We start from the raw sequence: 15,183 nt of genomic DNA, 5'->3' as shown, positions 1-15,183 counted from the left end.
ACAATCTGGTAATTTCAAGGTACAAGGCAGTGCCCAGTTCGAACAACCCTTGCATCATCTTGGAGCTCACCTTGAGGATATCCAGGACTTCATCTGCCTTTTTCTGTGACATAATAGCGTCATCGTAGAAGCGGCTGAGCTGCCTCTGGAGCCAAAAAGCATCAATATCTCGAGGATGCAGGTCTTTCTTCTTTGCACTCAGTACATCTCCAGCAGCACCCAGCTAAATATAAAAGAAGAGCACTATTTCACTTAAATGCTCAGTAAGCATTCTGCACAAGACTCAGTATCTGCAAAATCACAAACTACAAATTTGGCTATCCAGGCCAAAAACATAAGTGTCAACAAAATTCAACATCTGTGGGCCAAATTCACATTTCAATGATTTTAAATCCATTTTTAAAATTAATTCTGGATGAGCTTTGCACTTGCAAATTTCATCTTTTGCAAGGGTCCTCAGGAACCGAACCCTTACAGATACAGAGGAATGACTCCATTAATAACACAGATGTAACATTTTAATTTCACCCATCCAAAACTTGACTTCAGGCGGTCTACTTTAATTGGAGATCCACACCACTTCTGTTTATTACAGTTTACTGCATGGCACTAAAGTACTCTCACTCTCCTTGTTTCTTTAAAATATTGTGATTTCATTACGACAAGTCTTTTCATATTCATAACAAACCAAGGTTAATAGCATGACTTACATTTGCTGAAAGTGTGCAGCTGATGTCAGCTTCCTCACCCTCCGTGTCCTCATCTGATGCTTCTTCACGCACTTCACCAAATGCATCTTCATCACCTTCCTGCAATAAGAATTGGATATAAAACAGCAAACTTAAAACAAAAAGGAAAATAAAACTCAGGTGCAATCTACAGGTACCCTTGGAAATTACCAATTTCCCATTTATGACATCTAAATAGATTTAAACGTTTTATGCTGACAATGTTACGAACTGATGATTGAGGGTAGTTGAAGGCTTGCATGGAGCAAACTCTGCGGGTGAAATTGCTATCATTTGCTGTGACATTTTATCATCTATTTATTGTGACATGTCAATCACATGTAGCAGGTATGTCCATGTGTAATAATGCATGAACAATTCTCACTCAGACACAGTTATAATGCAGTCTGTGCCAGCACTGATCTATAAACAACAGTTCAACTATCTCCCTGTAACAAGCACTAAGTTTCAACTCTCCCTATGTCAGATAATAAACTCGTGGGTTTCAACAACTTCAACAAGATTTATAAGGTTACTTCACTCACCTCTTCATCAGACTCGAACTGTACATTCACTCCATATGTCTCGTCAATGTTATCATCTAAAAGAGGAGGATATGCTCTTAATTTATTCTAGTTCAAATTTTTTCCCCTCACAAACTGAAGTAAATTAGCAAAATAGAAATGGGAGTTTTTCCATTGAAGCATGCAAGACCAAGTCTACAAGCAACATGGAACAGAATGTGACTTACAGAATGTGACTTACAGAATGTGACTTGAGTCCAACTGAAACACTTATAACATTATTATATTGATGCTTTGTCTGTCCCATAACACAGATTAAGACTCAGTTCAATCCCATCAAAGCAATGACACGTCTTCCAAAGTACAACATTGTTCTTTTGTTTAAATCCAGATCGCAGAGAAAAGTCTCTGCACAAACAGTTGTCCCGACTTGCTCAACTGAGGACTCCAACTGGCAGACAGCAGAGCTGAGCCAACGGTCATCAAAAATAACCCCAAACTCCCAGTTGCTTGCCATTTTAACATTCCACCATGTTCCCTGGCCAACATTTGTGTCTCAGGCCTGCTGCAGTTCTCCAGTGAGGCTCAATGCAAGGATCTGGTCATCCTTCTTCAGAACTAGGAGTACAGCATCTCATTTTGTTTAGTGACCCTGCAACCTTGAGGACTCCATGAAGTTGTGTCATTTTTCAATCTGAACACCTTTCTCTACATCCTCAACCCATTCTCCCTCTCCCCCTCTCCCCCTCCCTCTCCCCCTCCCCCTCCCCCTCCCCCTCCCTCTCCCCCTCCCTCTCCCCCTCCCTCTCCCCCTCCCCCTCCCCCTCCCCCTCCCCCCCCCCCCCCCACCCCACCCCCTCCACCCACCCCCCCCACCCACCCCCCCCACCCCCCCCACCCCCGCCCGCCCGCCATCCTCTTGACATGGATTGTTTTCAGTACAGCAACCTGTTTTCACCAAATTATGGTCTCCATTATCATCTTTTCTTTCTCCACTGATCTGCCCGTCTTGCTCTCACTCCGGGCTTTGTTTCCACCTGTTCACTTACTCGGGTGCATCACCCTCTTCATGTCTTCAGGATATCATCTTTTCAGAGCTTTCGATAGTTCTGAAGTGGGTGGTCCCTGGACTCAAAACATGTGCTCAGCTTTCTCTCTCTCTCTCTCTCCCCACAGATGCTGCCAAACCTGCTTAGTTTCTCCAACAGTACTCCAACTACATTGCTGTTTTTGTTTCAGAATTGATCCAATTTTTGGAGTTTTGATCTTGATAATCTCATCATCAAAACTGAAGCAAGTGATATTTAGCACAAATAAGGTTCACTGGAAAATGCTGCTTTTCACACTGCTGTTTCAGAGAAACGCAAATTATTAGTTACATGTGTGAAATCTTTGGATATGAAGATCCAAACTTAGAAGAACTAGGCTACAAGAGCCATTTTCAAACATATAGCTGCAGTTGCTCAAAAGCAAACAGCATGAGCATTAAAGGAAGCTCCATTGTGCACCCACAAGAATTTAATGCTCAGATCACAAACACTGAAACAAAATAATCTGAAGAACTGCTGAGGCAGAAAGCTCAGTGACTCCAATATGAAACAATACGACATCAAGTACTCCACAAAAGCAGCCAAGGGAAGAAGGTCAAGGTCACATTTCATAGGGACAGCTCCTGTTGAACATTAAAATAGCACATGAATCTAATTTAATCAAAAGGGTGGACAGATGAGGTTATCCCACGAGTGAATTTCCTCCCATGAACAGGGAGAAAGAGATCAAATATATTAGCTGAGGCCTCACTGTTTTCAAACCTCTGTCCAAATTGTGGTATCAAAAAAAATCTGAAATTCATGCACTCTTACATGCACTGAAAGGGATAAATTATTCTCATCTATTTGGAGTATGGTTAGGGGAAATAGTAGAGTTAAGGTAATATAAAACACACAGTACTTCATTGGCACTTCACTGGCCTACTCATGTGACAAGAATATTAAGATGCAGTCCCTTCTTTCCCCACTTCAGCCTTCAACTGTTTATTCTGCATACCCATATTCTGCACTTCTTTGTCTCCTCCGTAGTCACTGATTTTCTTTCCAAGGTTTACCAGTACATGGTAACGGGTATCCTCCAACTGTCCCAAGAGCATTTCTATTTCCTTCCGTCGCTCCTTGTCACGCAGTTTATCATTTTTCAGCACAGCGAGAACCTCATCTGCCGCTCCACAGAGAATATCACGTGGCTAGAAAAAAAATCCAATCAGTTGGGAAAACTGCAAGCTACTGCACATGCAATACAAATTTCCCTGAAATAAATTTATTTTGCTTGTTCGGCATCTACAGAAATTATTGATGAATTACTGCTCACCTTGTCCATGACACATATATCTTTCATGCAGAAGTAGGGCAGGCAAATTAACACAGTGGCGCAGTGGTTAGCAGTGCTGCCTCACACCACTTGGGCAATTGTCTGCACGGAATTTGCACATTCTACTGTGGGCGCTTGGGTTTGCTCCGGTTTCCTCCCATAGTCAACAGATGTGCCGGCTAGGTACTCTGGCCACACTAAACTACCCATAGCGTGCAAGGCTGTGCAGGCCAGGTGGATTAACCTTATGAAGATATGAAGTTACAGGGAGAGCATAGGTCTCAGTGGGATGCTCTTCAGAGCATCTGCGCCGACTCAAAAGCCAAATGGCCTGCTTCTACTGTGTTGGGATGCTATGATTCTATGAAATCATGTGGTATGGAATGGCCTCAAAGAGCAACGGTCAAATAAATAAAAGAATATGAGACAATCAACATGAAGTATCAGGTACATAACAGGTGAAAATTAAAACAACTTAAAGGAAGGCAAATGCATGGAGTGGAAATGTGAAAACAATAACATCGCAAGAAACAAGACTAGATAAATGATAATCACTGAAATCTCTCACCTGGTCACCAAGTGCAGCCTGAATGAAACTGAGCAGCACCTCATAGGTCTCTCTGGTCTCCTTCGTTTTGGGTTTGTACACAATTCCAACCATCTCATCAATGCCCTCTGACAACAAAGTGTATCCTTTCATTTTGTTCATATCATGTCGGTCTTCATCACGCTTTCTCCTCCTACATGAGACAGGATTCAACACATTTTAACAGCAAAGAAATTAAAATAAGAAATCTCATGTAGCCTGAGCATAAATTTGTACACAAAATCAAAAGGCTAGTGGAAAACTGCCAAGCAATCTGATTACAAATATTTTCCTCTGGGCTGAATAAGAAGTTTGAAAGGAGTGAAATTTATCATGCTCAACTGTAAACTTCCCATAACTACTGAAATAGGGCTGTTATACCGAATGAAGAAGACCTTGCCACTGATTCAATACTTCAGCAAATTCCTGAAAATGAAATACAGGAGCTGGAGTGGACTGGTTGCTTTGTGGATTGTGCTCCAGCATTCTCGGACTTCAATCCATTCTTTTGCCAACTGGCCACATTCCTCGATTCCCCGAGACACAAAAAAATTCTTCTATCCTTTGAATGAGTAGATAATTTTTTTTCTGAACAAGAAGTCATGATTGGAACACGGAGAATAGGATGAACTGTCAACAAACAATTGTTCATAGAATAGTCAAGGTCTTTTCCCCAGGGTAAGAAGTCCACAACTATAGAGCATAGGTTTAAGGTGAGGAAGAAAACTATTGGGCATAGGTGGGAAGAAAGGTGGGGATCTTAGGCAGAAACTCAGGGAGTGAGGGTGGAAGCTTAGAGCTTGAACAGAGTTGTTATCTCTGATTTGTTGCCCATGCCACGTGCTAGTGAAGCGAGGAACAGGAAGAGAACGGAGCTGAACATGTGGCTGCAGGGATGGTGCAGGAGGGAGGGTTTTGGATTCTTGGATAATTGGAGCACTTTCTGGGGAAAGTGGGACCTTGACAAACAGTATGGTCTTCACTTGAACCTTAGGGGTACCAATATCTGGTGGCGGGGGGGAAGGGGGATATTTGCTAATGCTCTCTAGGTACGTTTAAACTAATACTGCAGAGAAATGGGAACCTGAATTGTAGCTCCAGTGTACAGGATGTTGAGGGAAGTGAGGTCATAGATAGGTTTACAAGGTCTCGAGAGGGCATTGGCAATCAGGTTGTTCGTTTGAAATAAGTGTACTTCACTGGCAGGAGCATCTGGAATAAAGTGAGTGAACTTGCAGCATGGGTTGGTACCTGGGATTTCAATGTTGTGGCCATTTCAGAGACATAGCTGGAGGAGGGACAGGAATGGTTATTGCAGATTCCGGGATTTAGATGTTTCAGTAAGAACAGAGAAGATGGTAAAGGGTGGGGGTGGCAATGTTAATCAAGGGTAGTATTAAAGCAGCTGAGATAACATTTGAGGACTCATCCATGGAGGTCGTTTGGGCTGAGGTTAGAAACAGGAAAGGAGAGGTCACTCTGTTGGGGGTTATCTGTAGACCTCCGAGTTGTTCCAGCGATGTTGAGGAAAGGATAGCAAAGATGATTCTGGAGAGGAACAAGAGTAACAGGGTAGTTGTTATGGGTGACTTTAACTTCCCCAATATTGACTGGGAATGCTATAGTTCAAGCAGTGAAGTTGGGTCAGTTTTTGTTCAATGTGTGCAGGAGGGTTTTCTATCACAGTGTGTGGACAGGCCAACAAGGGGAGATGCCATATTGGGGAATGAACCCGGAACGATGTTAGATTTGGAAGTAGGTGAGCACTTTGGCGATAGTGACCACAATTCGGTTATGTTTACAAGAGCAATGATCAGACTTAGGTATATACCGCAGGGAAAGAGGTATAATTGGGGGAAAGGCATGTTGAAGCTCTTGTCAGGAGAAAGAAGAAAGCTTCTGTGAGGATGAGGCATGAAGGCTCAGTTAGAGGGATTGAGAGTTATAAGCTCGCCAGAAAAGATCTAAAGAGAGGGCTAAGGAGAGGCAAGAGGGGACACGAGAAGTTTTTGGCAGATAGGATCAAGGAAAACTCTAAGGACCTTCTATAGGTATATCAGGAATAAAAGAATGATGAGAGTAAGATAAGGGCCAATCAAACATTGAGGTGGAAAGTTGTGTGTGGAATTTGAGGACATAGGGGAAGCGCTTAATGAATATTTTTCATCAGTATTCAAATTGGAAAAGGACAATGTTAGTGAGAATATGGAGATACAGGTCACGAGATTAGATAGGATTGTGGTTGACAAGGAAGAGGTTTTAGCAATTTCGGATGACCTGAAAACATACAAGTCCCCTGGGTCAGATGGGATTTATCCTCGGATTCTCTGGGAAGCCAGGAAGGAGACTGCACTTTGCCTTTGATCTTTATGTCATCATTGTCAACAGGAGTACTGCCAGAAAACTGGAGGATCGCAAATGTTGTTCCCTTGTTTTGAGAAGGGGGTGTCGAGACAAACCTGGTAATTATAGGCCAGTGAGCCTTACTTCAGTTGTGGGTAAGGTTTTGGAAAACGTTATAAGAGATAGGATTTATAATCATCTGGAAAGGAATAATTTGATTAGAGATAGTCAACACAGTTTTGTGAAGGGTAGGTGGTGCCTAACTAACTTTATTGAGTTACTTGAGAAGGTGACAAAACAGGTGGATGAACGTAAAGCGGTTGATGTCGTGTATATGGACTTTCAGTAAGGTGTTTGATAAGGTTCACAAGGTAGGCTATCGCACAATTTCGGGATTGAAGGTCATCTAGCGGTTTGGGCCAGAAATTGGCTAGTTGAAAGAAGACAGAGGGTGATGGTTGATGGGAAACGGTCATCATGGAGCTCAGTTACCAATGGTGTGCTGCAAGGATCTGTTTTGGGGCCACTGCTGTTTGTCATTTTTATAAATGATCTGGATGTGCGCAGAGAAGGATGGGTTAGTAAATTTGCAGATGACACTAAGGTAGGCAGAGTTGTGGATTCTGCTGAGGGATATTGTGGGTTACAGAGGGACATAGATAAGATGCAGAGCTGGGCTGGGAAGTCACAAATAGAATTTAATGCAGAAAAGTATGAGGTGGTTCACTTCAGAAAAGCTAACAGGTATGCAGAATACTGGGCTAATGGTAAAATTCTTGGCAGTGTAAAATTCTTGGTGTCCTGGTGCATAAATCTCTGAAAGTTGCCACCCGAGTTGATAGGGTTGTTAAGAAGGCATATGGTGTGTTGGCATTTATTGGTAGGGGGATTGCGTTTCAGAGCCATGAGGTCATGCTTCAGCTGGATGAGACACCAGTAAGGCTGTAACTGGAATATAGTTCTGGTCGCCCATTATAGGAAGGATATGGAAGCTTTGGAAAGAGTTCAGAGGAGATTTACGAAGATGTTCCTTGGAGGAAAGGCTGTGGGAATTGAGGCCGTTATTGTTGGAGAGAAGAAGTTTGAGAGGTGACTTAATTGAGACGTACAAGATAATCAGAGGGTTCGTTAGAGTGGACAGTGAGAGCCTTCTTTTGGCTGGTGAAGGCGAACATGAGGGGACATAGCTTTAAATTGAGGGGTGAGAAATTTAGGACAGATATCGGGGTAGTTTCTTTGCACAGAGAGTAGTAGCAGCGTGGCAACAGCCTGCCTGCAACAATAGTAAACTCGCCAACGTTCAAGGAATTTAAATGCGTATTGGACATACATACGGATAATAATCAAACAGTGTAGGTTAGACGGGCATCTGATTAATTTCACAGGTCGACGCAACATCGAGGGCCAAAGGGCCTGTACTCCGCTGTAATGTTCTATGAGAGGGAAAACATTTAAAAGGACTTGAGAGCAAACTTTTTCATGCAGAGGATGGTCCATGTATGGAGTGAACTGCCAGAGGAAGTGTGGGAGGCTGGAACAATTATAACTTTTGCATCTGGATGGATATATGAATAAGAAGGGCTGAGTGCTTATAAATGGGACGAGATTAATTTAAGAAACCTGGTTGGCATGGATGAATTTGACTGAAGGGTTTGTTTCCATGTTGTGCATTTCCATGACTCTATGAAATTTGTTCATCATGTTGCTTACACCAAATAACAGCAAGCACAATAAGGTACAAAGATTACTTTAATGTCACCTCAGATCTCAATTTGTTGTTTAATCCAACTTTGCACATTGTGAAGCATTTAAAAATTTCAGGGAATAAAATTATCAAGTGCATTGAACTGAATGACCCCCACCCCATCTATTTTCCTTCAGTGAACCAAAGACATTTTATCATTCAGGATGAGTCTTTTCGGTTTATAAAGATGGCTTGTTAGCATAATACTGTTCGAACTCCAAATAAACTGTGATGTTTGACAAGACATGTAGCCCTTACTTTGCTCGCCTTTCTTCCTGCAACTGTGGTTTTGTTCTCTGAGCTTTGTCTCCCATTCGGGACCCTTCAAGCTTTCCAACCAGAGACAGCACTTCTCCTGTGGGTTCATCTCGTCTTGTTCGGTCGATCAATGATCGATCTGCTTGCAATACAAGGTTAGAGTTCTGCAAAAAGAAAGAAGAAACTAATTTTATTCTAATATGCAGCGGTTAACACAAACCTGTCAGTACTGCACTAATTTATAAACCACACAAAATTTCCAATCCGTGAGGGAATTTGGGAATTAAGGATATTTCCTCACATCCTCTCATACATTAATGATTTTAGACGATCTTCAAGAAAAGTTCAGGGTCAATTGGCATTTCGAAAAAAGGCAAGCCATCATTTTTGTCGAGAATGTGATTTAAAAATTGCACATGCAGACTGCTTTTTTTTTTGTTGTGAGGTGGTACTGGGGCATAAACTGTGTGCTCGTTTAAGTGACAGAACAAAAAAAAATTCCAGAACAATGACAAAGAATCTAATTGACGTGTTCTTTGGTTGCCTGGACATCCCTTTAATTGTCTGAATTCTCTTAAAATGCAAGGGACAGAGACGCCAGCGCAGCTCTCATGTCGCATTCACCACAGCGAAGGCCAGGCCTCAATCTGACACTGCTCATAATAACTGGCATGGCAACCCGCCCAATTCAGGTCAGGCAGAGCCAAAGTGTGTCTGCACAGACACGGTGACCGAATCCCAGGGCTAACGATCCTCAACACGGGCGGCACTCACCGCTTTGTACTCATATTGCAGGCTACGAGCAGTCACATCCGCCATGGCCGCTGGACTCCCCCTTCACCACCGGATGGCAGTGGAACCTGACCTCCGGCCGCGGCAGGTTCCCCTTCCGGGTCAAAAACCCAACGGTCTCCATGGGAACGGGAAACCTGCCGATAACTCTTCACGTTGCGTGAGTTTATTTTCCCCGCTGGCGATGGGTGATGACGGTATGCCTGGCCAGCACTGTTTATTTGTATTTATATATTTATTTTATCGTTCTTTCGCCACGGTAAACAGCGATAATCTCACCGCCCAGCCCAAGGGGCACGGTGGCTGTCGTCCGCCATTTTAGACACACGAACCCGCTTCTTGTTTTGGTTCCCTTCTCTCTCTCTTTCCGTGGGGATTTCGGGCAGTGACATTGGTTTGCTGTTCTTGGTTGTGCGCCCAGCCGTTTTCCCGCATCGGCGGGAAACTTGTCCAGCTGGAGTCCGGAAGGGGGTGGGGGGGAGGTTTGAACGGGATGCATTGTGCGGACATTAGGTCCCACCAACCTGCCAGGCGATCCGTCCAAGTTGAAATTAGATGCTTTGAAAACTCTGCTCCTTCCTCAGGTTGCTCGTGGAGGAGGATCAAAGGACACAGAATTTATAGCAAAAGATTTTTAAGTTTGTCCACAAGATAAATGCTATAAATTCTGTGTCCTATGATCCTCCTCCACGAGCTACCTGACCAATGAGCAGTGCTCCGAAAGCTTGAACTTCCAAATAGACCTTTTGGACTATAACCTGGTGTCGTATGATTTTTAACTTTGTCCAACCCAGTCCAACACCGGCACCCTCACGTAATGAAAACAGAAGCCAAAGTTTTCTGTTACTTTCAGTTGCCAGAATTATTCACGGTGTTTGCTTCCAGGCGAAACAAAAATGCATTGCCGTGCTGGTCTCATCGCTTTCATCTCTGTTCCCTCTTGTGCCCCTAATATCCCCTGTTTTACGGACAAAGTTAAAAATCACATACCAGGTTGTAGTCGAACAGCTGCACCTTCGTCAGCTAGCTAGTGGGGCAGGATCATGGGACACAGAATTTAGAGTGAAAGATCAAAGTGTCATACAAATGATGCGATGTAATTGAATCATAGATATGTACAGCACGGAAACAGACCCTTCGGTCCAACTGATGTATTGAACAAACCGAGATTGCCGTTAAATCTTTAATCACTTCGATTGAGTTGCAGGTTTCAATTCATTAACATGTAAGTCCCAGAAGTTCTTTCAAGTCACATTTCCGAAATAACTTAAGATTTTATTTAATAAGTGACATCTCAGCTCAAACAATGCATTAAAGGTGTGAGGTTAGAATCTGTCTGTATTCCAACCTTGAGTCAGACCAGTTTTACTTCCAAAGTAGGAATTTATAAAATGTCACATGGACTGACTGGCTCAAGATTGTGTGTCTTTTGAACAAAATAGAACGCATCTGTAAATACAAACCTGCAAATGCAAATTCACCCCATAAACTTATATATGTGTGTGTGCGTGCATGTGACGGAGTGAGAGAGTGACTGTGTCTTATGGATGGATAATAATCTCTCCAGATCTCCTGACTTCACAGTTTTCGTCCTGGGTTCTGTTTTCGATATATTATCCAGCGATCTCTGCTTCTTTTCTCCATGAAATTCAGAATGTGCAAGAAAAATTCTGTTTGATGCAGTCATTGACAGCTTTGTCTTCATTTTTAAAGCCATAAAACCATTCAAAAAAGGAACAGGAGTAGACCCTTTGATCCCTCACATCTGCTGCACCAATCACCAGGATCATAACTGATCTGACACTCCACTTTCCTGCCCTTTCCCCATAACCCCTGATACCCCCTACTGATCAAGAATTCATCTTAGTGTTAAATATAGACTTCTGTGGCACAATGGTGGTGTCCCCACTTTTGAGCCAGGTGACCCAGCTTCATGTCCTACCAGGTCCAGAACACATATCATAATATCTCTGAACTGGTTGATTAGAAGATGTCAATACAAGGGTAGCTTTCGATGGCAAGGAATTCTGAAGATTTGCAACCTTCGCAGCTTGTTTCACCTTTGCTTATCACACAATCTCTCCAGAACAGGGATCATTCAAGTGAGCCTGTCATGAAATACCTTTTCTTAAATTCGGGGATGAACATTACTCACAGTACTCCGTCGTGGTCTCACCCACATCTTGTACAATTGCAGTAATAAAAATCTCTTGAAATAAGGGTCAACATTCCATTAATTATCCTGATTATCTGCTGCCTTTGAATGTTTCCTTTACTGTTTCAGGCACAAGTATTCCCAAATCACTTCATTTTGCAGCTTTATGCAGTTGTTCTTCATTAAAATAATACTAATATTTTTTGTTGTCCCTGACAAATGAACATTTTCATCTTTCCCACATTATACTCCAAAAGGACAATCATCATTCACAGTGAATGGTGCAATGTGCAGTGTCACAGAGCATTGGGGTTGTACATATAACATTACAGCGCAATACAGGCCCTTCAGCCCTCGATGTTGCACCGAACTGTGGAACCAATCTGAAGCCCATCTATCCTACACTATTCCATTTTCATCCATATGTTTATCCAATGACCATTTAATGCCTCTAAAGTTAGCGAGCCTACTACTGTTGCAGACAGTGTGTTCCACACCCCTACTACTCTCTGAGTAAGGAAACTATCTCTGACATCTGTCCTATATCCATTACTTGTCAATATAAAGCTACGTCCCCTCGTGCTAGTAATCACCATCCGAGGAAAAAGTCATCACCATCCACCCTATTTAAACCTCTGATTATTTTGTATGTCTCAAATTAAGTCACCTCTCAACCTTCTTCGAACAAAAACATTAGCCATTCCTTATAAGATTTCCCTCCATACCAGGCAGCATCCTAGTAAATCTCTGAACCCTTTCCAAAGCTTCCACATCCTTCTGATCGTGGGGTGACCAGAACTGTGCCCTTTACACCGAGATCTCTCTACTCATTGACCAAGAATCTTACCATTAGGCCAGCACTCTCTATTCCTGTTGCTCCTTCCAATTGGTTGATGGCCATTCAGCCCCAAATTAAAATGGCAGTGGAGTAGGACACTTCAGGTAGAGCTCCTCCATTCTGTCTGTTTCCTTTCTTTGTTTCTCTCTCCTTTTCTCTTCTCTTTGGTACATTTTTTTCCTTCTTACTTCTCCCGGCCATGGACTCACGGCCTCAGACTCAGGGCAGACCTAGCGAAGCAACCTCTGGGCTTGGCGTGGTGGTCTTCCAGCTTGGTGTGGCAGCCTCCTGGGTGACCTGCCATCATGGCATGCTGGCTGTCTAGCATGGGGGCTGTCTGGCATAGCGGACTCTCTGCCTGGCTTGGTGATGTTTCAATGGAATGTGGCAGTGTCTTGGTCCAGGTCTTGACGTCATTCCTTGAAGTGCAGACCCACCATGGCTCAGTACTTAAGAAAGGTTTGAAAATTTCAGCTTTATTTCTTTATTTTATACTTAAAACAAAGAAGGTGTACAACAATCCTGCAATGTTTAACTTTGTTCTTTCTTTCAACCTTGTTCTTAAGATTCAGTACCGAGGTACTTGGACCTAAGATGGTGCTTTGTGTCGTGACAGTATACACTTTTCACTGTACCGCTATACTTTGGTACTTGAGTGCATGTCACAATAAACATCAAAGTCAGTTGCCAATCTTTTGCTTGCTTACTTAACCTATCACTATCTCTCCGTAAGCTGTTTAAATCCCTCTCTCAAACTGCGTTTACACCTATTTTTGTGTCACCTGTAAATTTGGCTTCAGTACATTCACTTCTTCCAAGTCATAAATATTGTAAACATTTGCAGTGCCACCACTGATCCCTGTGGAGCTCCACTGATCACAGGTCATCCATCAGATAAAGAAGCCTTTATCCCCAGTCCATGTTTCCTGCCCATGAGGCATTTCTCGTTCAGTGCCAATATACAGCTCCAATACCGTGGCCACTTCATTCATGACTTAACCTTTTGTGAGGGACCTTATCCTCTCTAGTTGAGACTTCCAAGAAAAACTTTAATAAATTAGTCACTCACAGTTTCCCTTTCATAAAGCCATGCTGACTCTGCTTGTTAGATTAATATTTTCCAAATGTTCTGCTATTACATCCAATACTTGCGCAATAATAGATGTTTGTCTCATTGGCCTGAAGTTACTAGCTTTTTGCGTTCCTCCATTTTTGAATAGGGGTGTCACACTTGTAGTTTTCTAATCCTGTGGTACTTCTCCAGAATCTCAGGATTTTTGGAAAATTACAACCCATGCAGATGACCCCGCAGGGCTCTTCAACCTATCATCATAGAATAGAATCCCTATAGTGTGGAAACTGGCCGTTTGGCCCAACAGGCCCACGCCAACCCTCTGAAGAGTATCCCATCCAGACCCATTCCCCTACTCTATTACTCTACATTTCCCCTGACTAATGTATCCAGCCTACACATCCCTGAACACTTTGGGCAATTTAGCATGACCAATCCATCGAACCTGCACAATTTTGGATTGTGGGAGGAAGTGAGGACTGCAGATGATGGAGGCCAGAGTTGAAAAGTGTAGTGCTGGAAAAGCGCAGCAGGCCAGGCAGCATCCGAGGAGCAGGAGAATCGATGTTTCGGGCATAAGCCCTTCTTCAGGAATGAGGCTGGTGTGCCAACCAGGCTAAGATAAAAGGTGGGGTGGGGGGGGGGGGGGGGGGGGGAGGAATTTGGGGGAGGGGAAATATGATAGGTGGAAGGAGGTGAGGATGATAGGCCGGAGAGGGGGTGGGGGCGGAGATGTTGGGAAGAAGATTGCAAGTCAAGAGGCCGGTGCTGAATCCAGGGGTTGGGACTGAGATAAGGTGGGGGGAAGGGAAATGAGGAAGCTGGAGAAATCTACATTCATTCCTTGTGGTTGGAGGGTTCCTAGACGGAAGATGAGGCGCTCTTCCTCCAGGCGTCGTGTGGCCAGGGTCTGGTGATGGAGGAGGCCAAGGACCTGCATGTCGTTGGCGGAGTGGGAGGGGGAATTAAAGTGTTCAGCAACGGGGCGGTTGGGTTGGTTGGTGCTGGTGTCCCAGACGTGTTCCCTGAAACGTTCTGCAAGCCGGTGGCCTGTCTCCCCAATGGAGGGGAGACCATATCGGGTGCAGCGGATACAGTAAATGATGTGTGTGGAGGTGCAGGTGAATTTGTGACGGATATGGAATCACATTGGGGCCTTGGAGGGAGGTGTGGGCACAAGTTTTGCACGTCTTGCGGTTGCAGGGGAAGGTGCCGGGTGTGGAGGTTGGGTTGGTGGGGGGTGTGGACCTGACAAGGGAGTTGCGGAGGGAGTGGTCTCTCCGGAATGCTGATAGGGGTGGGGAGCGAAATATATCCCTGATGGTGGGGTCTGTTTGAAGGTGGCAGAAATGACGGAGGATGATACAATGTATCTGGAGGTTGGTGGAGTGGATGGTGAGGACCAGTGGGGTTCTGTCCTGGTGGCGATTGGATGGGCGGGGTTCAAGGCCGGAGATGCTTGAAGTGGAGATGTGGTGGAGAGCATCGTCGATCACGTCGGAGGGGAAATTGCGATCTTTGAAGAAGGAGGCCTTTGGGCTGTTCGGTCGTGGAATTAGTCCTCCTGGGAGCAGATGCGGCGGAGGCGAAGGAATTGGGAATATGGGATGGCGTTTTTACAGGGGGTAGGGTGGAGGAGGTGTAATCTAGGTAGCTGTGGGAGTCGGTCGGTTTGTAGTAAATGTATGTGTTGAGTCGGTCGCCCGAGATAGAAATGGAGAGGTCTAGGAAGGGGAGGGAGGAGTCTGAGACGGTCCAGGTAAATTTGAGGTCGGGGTG

The 15,183-nt window shown here is 44.0% G+C and overlaps 2 protein-coding genes across 2 annotated transcripts in view; one reads left to right on the top strand and one right to left on the bottom strand.

Moving 5' to 3' along the window:
• The window catches only part of snrnp200 (small nuclear ribonucleoprotein 200 (U5)), a 47,173-nt gene extending 37,743 nt beyond the window's left edge, over positions 1-9,430 (bottom strand). The window contains exons 1-7 of the mRNA XM_072554008.1: positions 9,322-9,430; positions 8,548-8,711; positions 4,185-4,356; positions 3,299-3,491; positions 1,274-1,329; positions 711-809; positions 71-223 (exon numbers count right to left, since the gene is read on the bottom strand). Coding sequence (XP_072410109.1) covers positions 71-223; positions 711-809; positions 1,274-1,329; positions 3,299-3,491; positions 4,185-4,356; positions 8,548-8,711; positions 9,322-9,366 — 882 coding nt within the window. The 5' untranslated portion in view covers positions 9,367-9,430. The remainder of the gene's footprint in view (positions 1-70; positions 224-710; positions 810-1,273; positions 1,330-3,298; positions 3,492-4,184; positions 4,357-8,547; positions 8,712-9,321) is intronic.
• Positions 9,431-9,514: 84 nt separating this feature from the next.
• LOC140459669 (cytosolic purine 5'-nucleotidase-like) overlaps positions 9,515-15,183 on the top strand; it is a 131,015-nt gene continuing 125,346 nt past the window's right edge. The window contains exon 1 of the mRNA XM_072554020.1: positions 9,515-9,536. The gene's annotated coding sequence lies outside the window, so the exon portion shown is untranslated. The remainder of the gene's footprint in view (positions 9,537-15,183) is intronic.

This window comes from Chiloscyllium punctatum, chromosome 35, assembly GCF_047496795.1.
Source record: "Chiloscyllium punctatum isolate Juve2018m chromosome 35, sChiPun1.3, whole genome shotgun sequence".
NCBI classification, from domain to species: Eukaryota; Metazoa; Chordata; class Chondrichthyes; order Orectolobiformes; family Hemiscylliidae; genus Chiloscyllium; species Chiloscyllium punctatum.
This window is presented reverse-complemented; position numbering and strand designations above follow the sequence as displayed.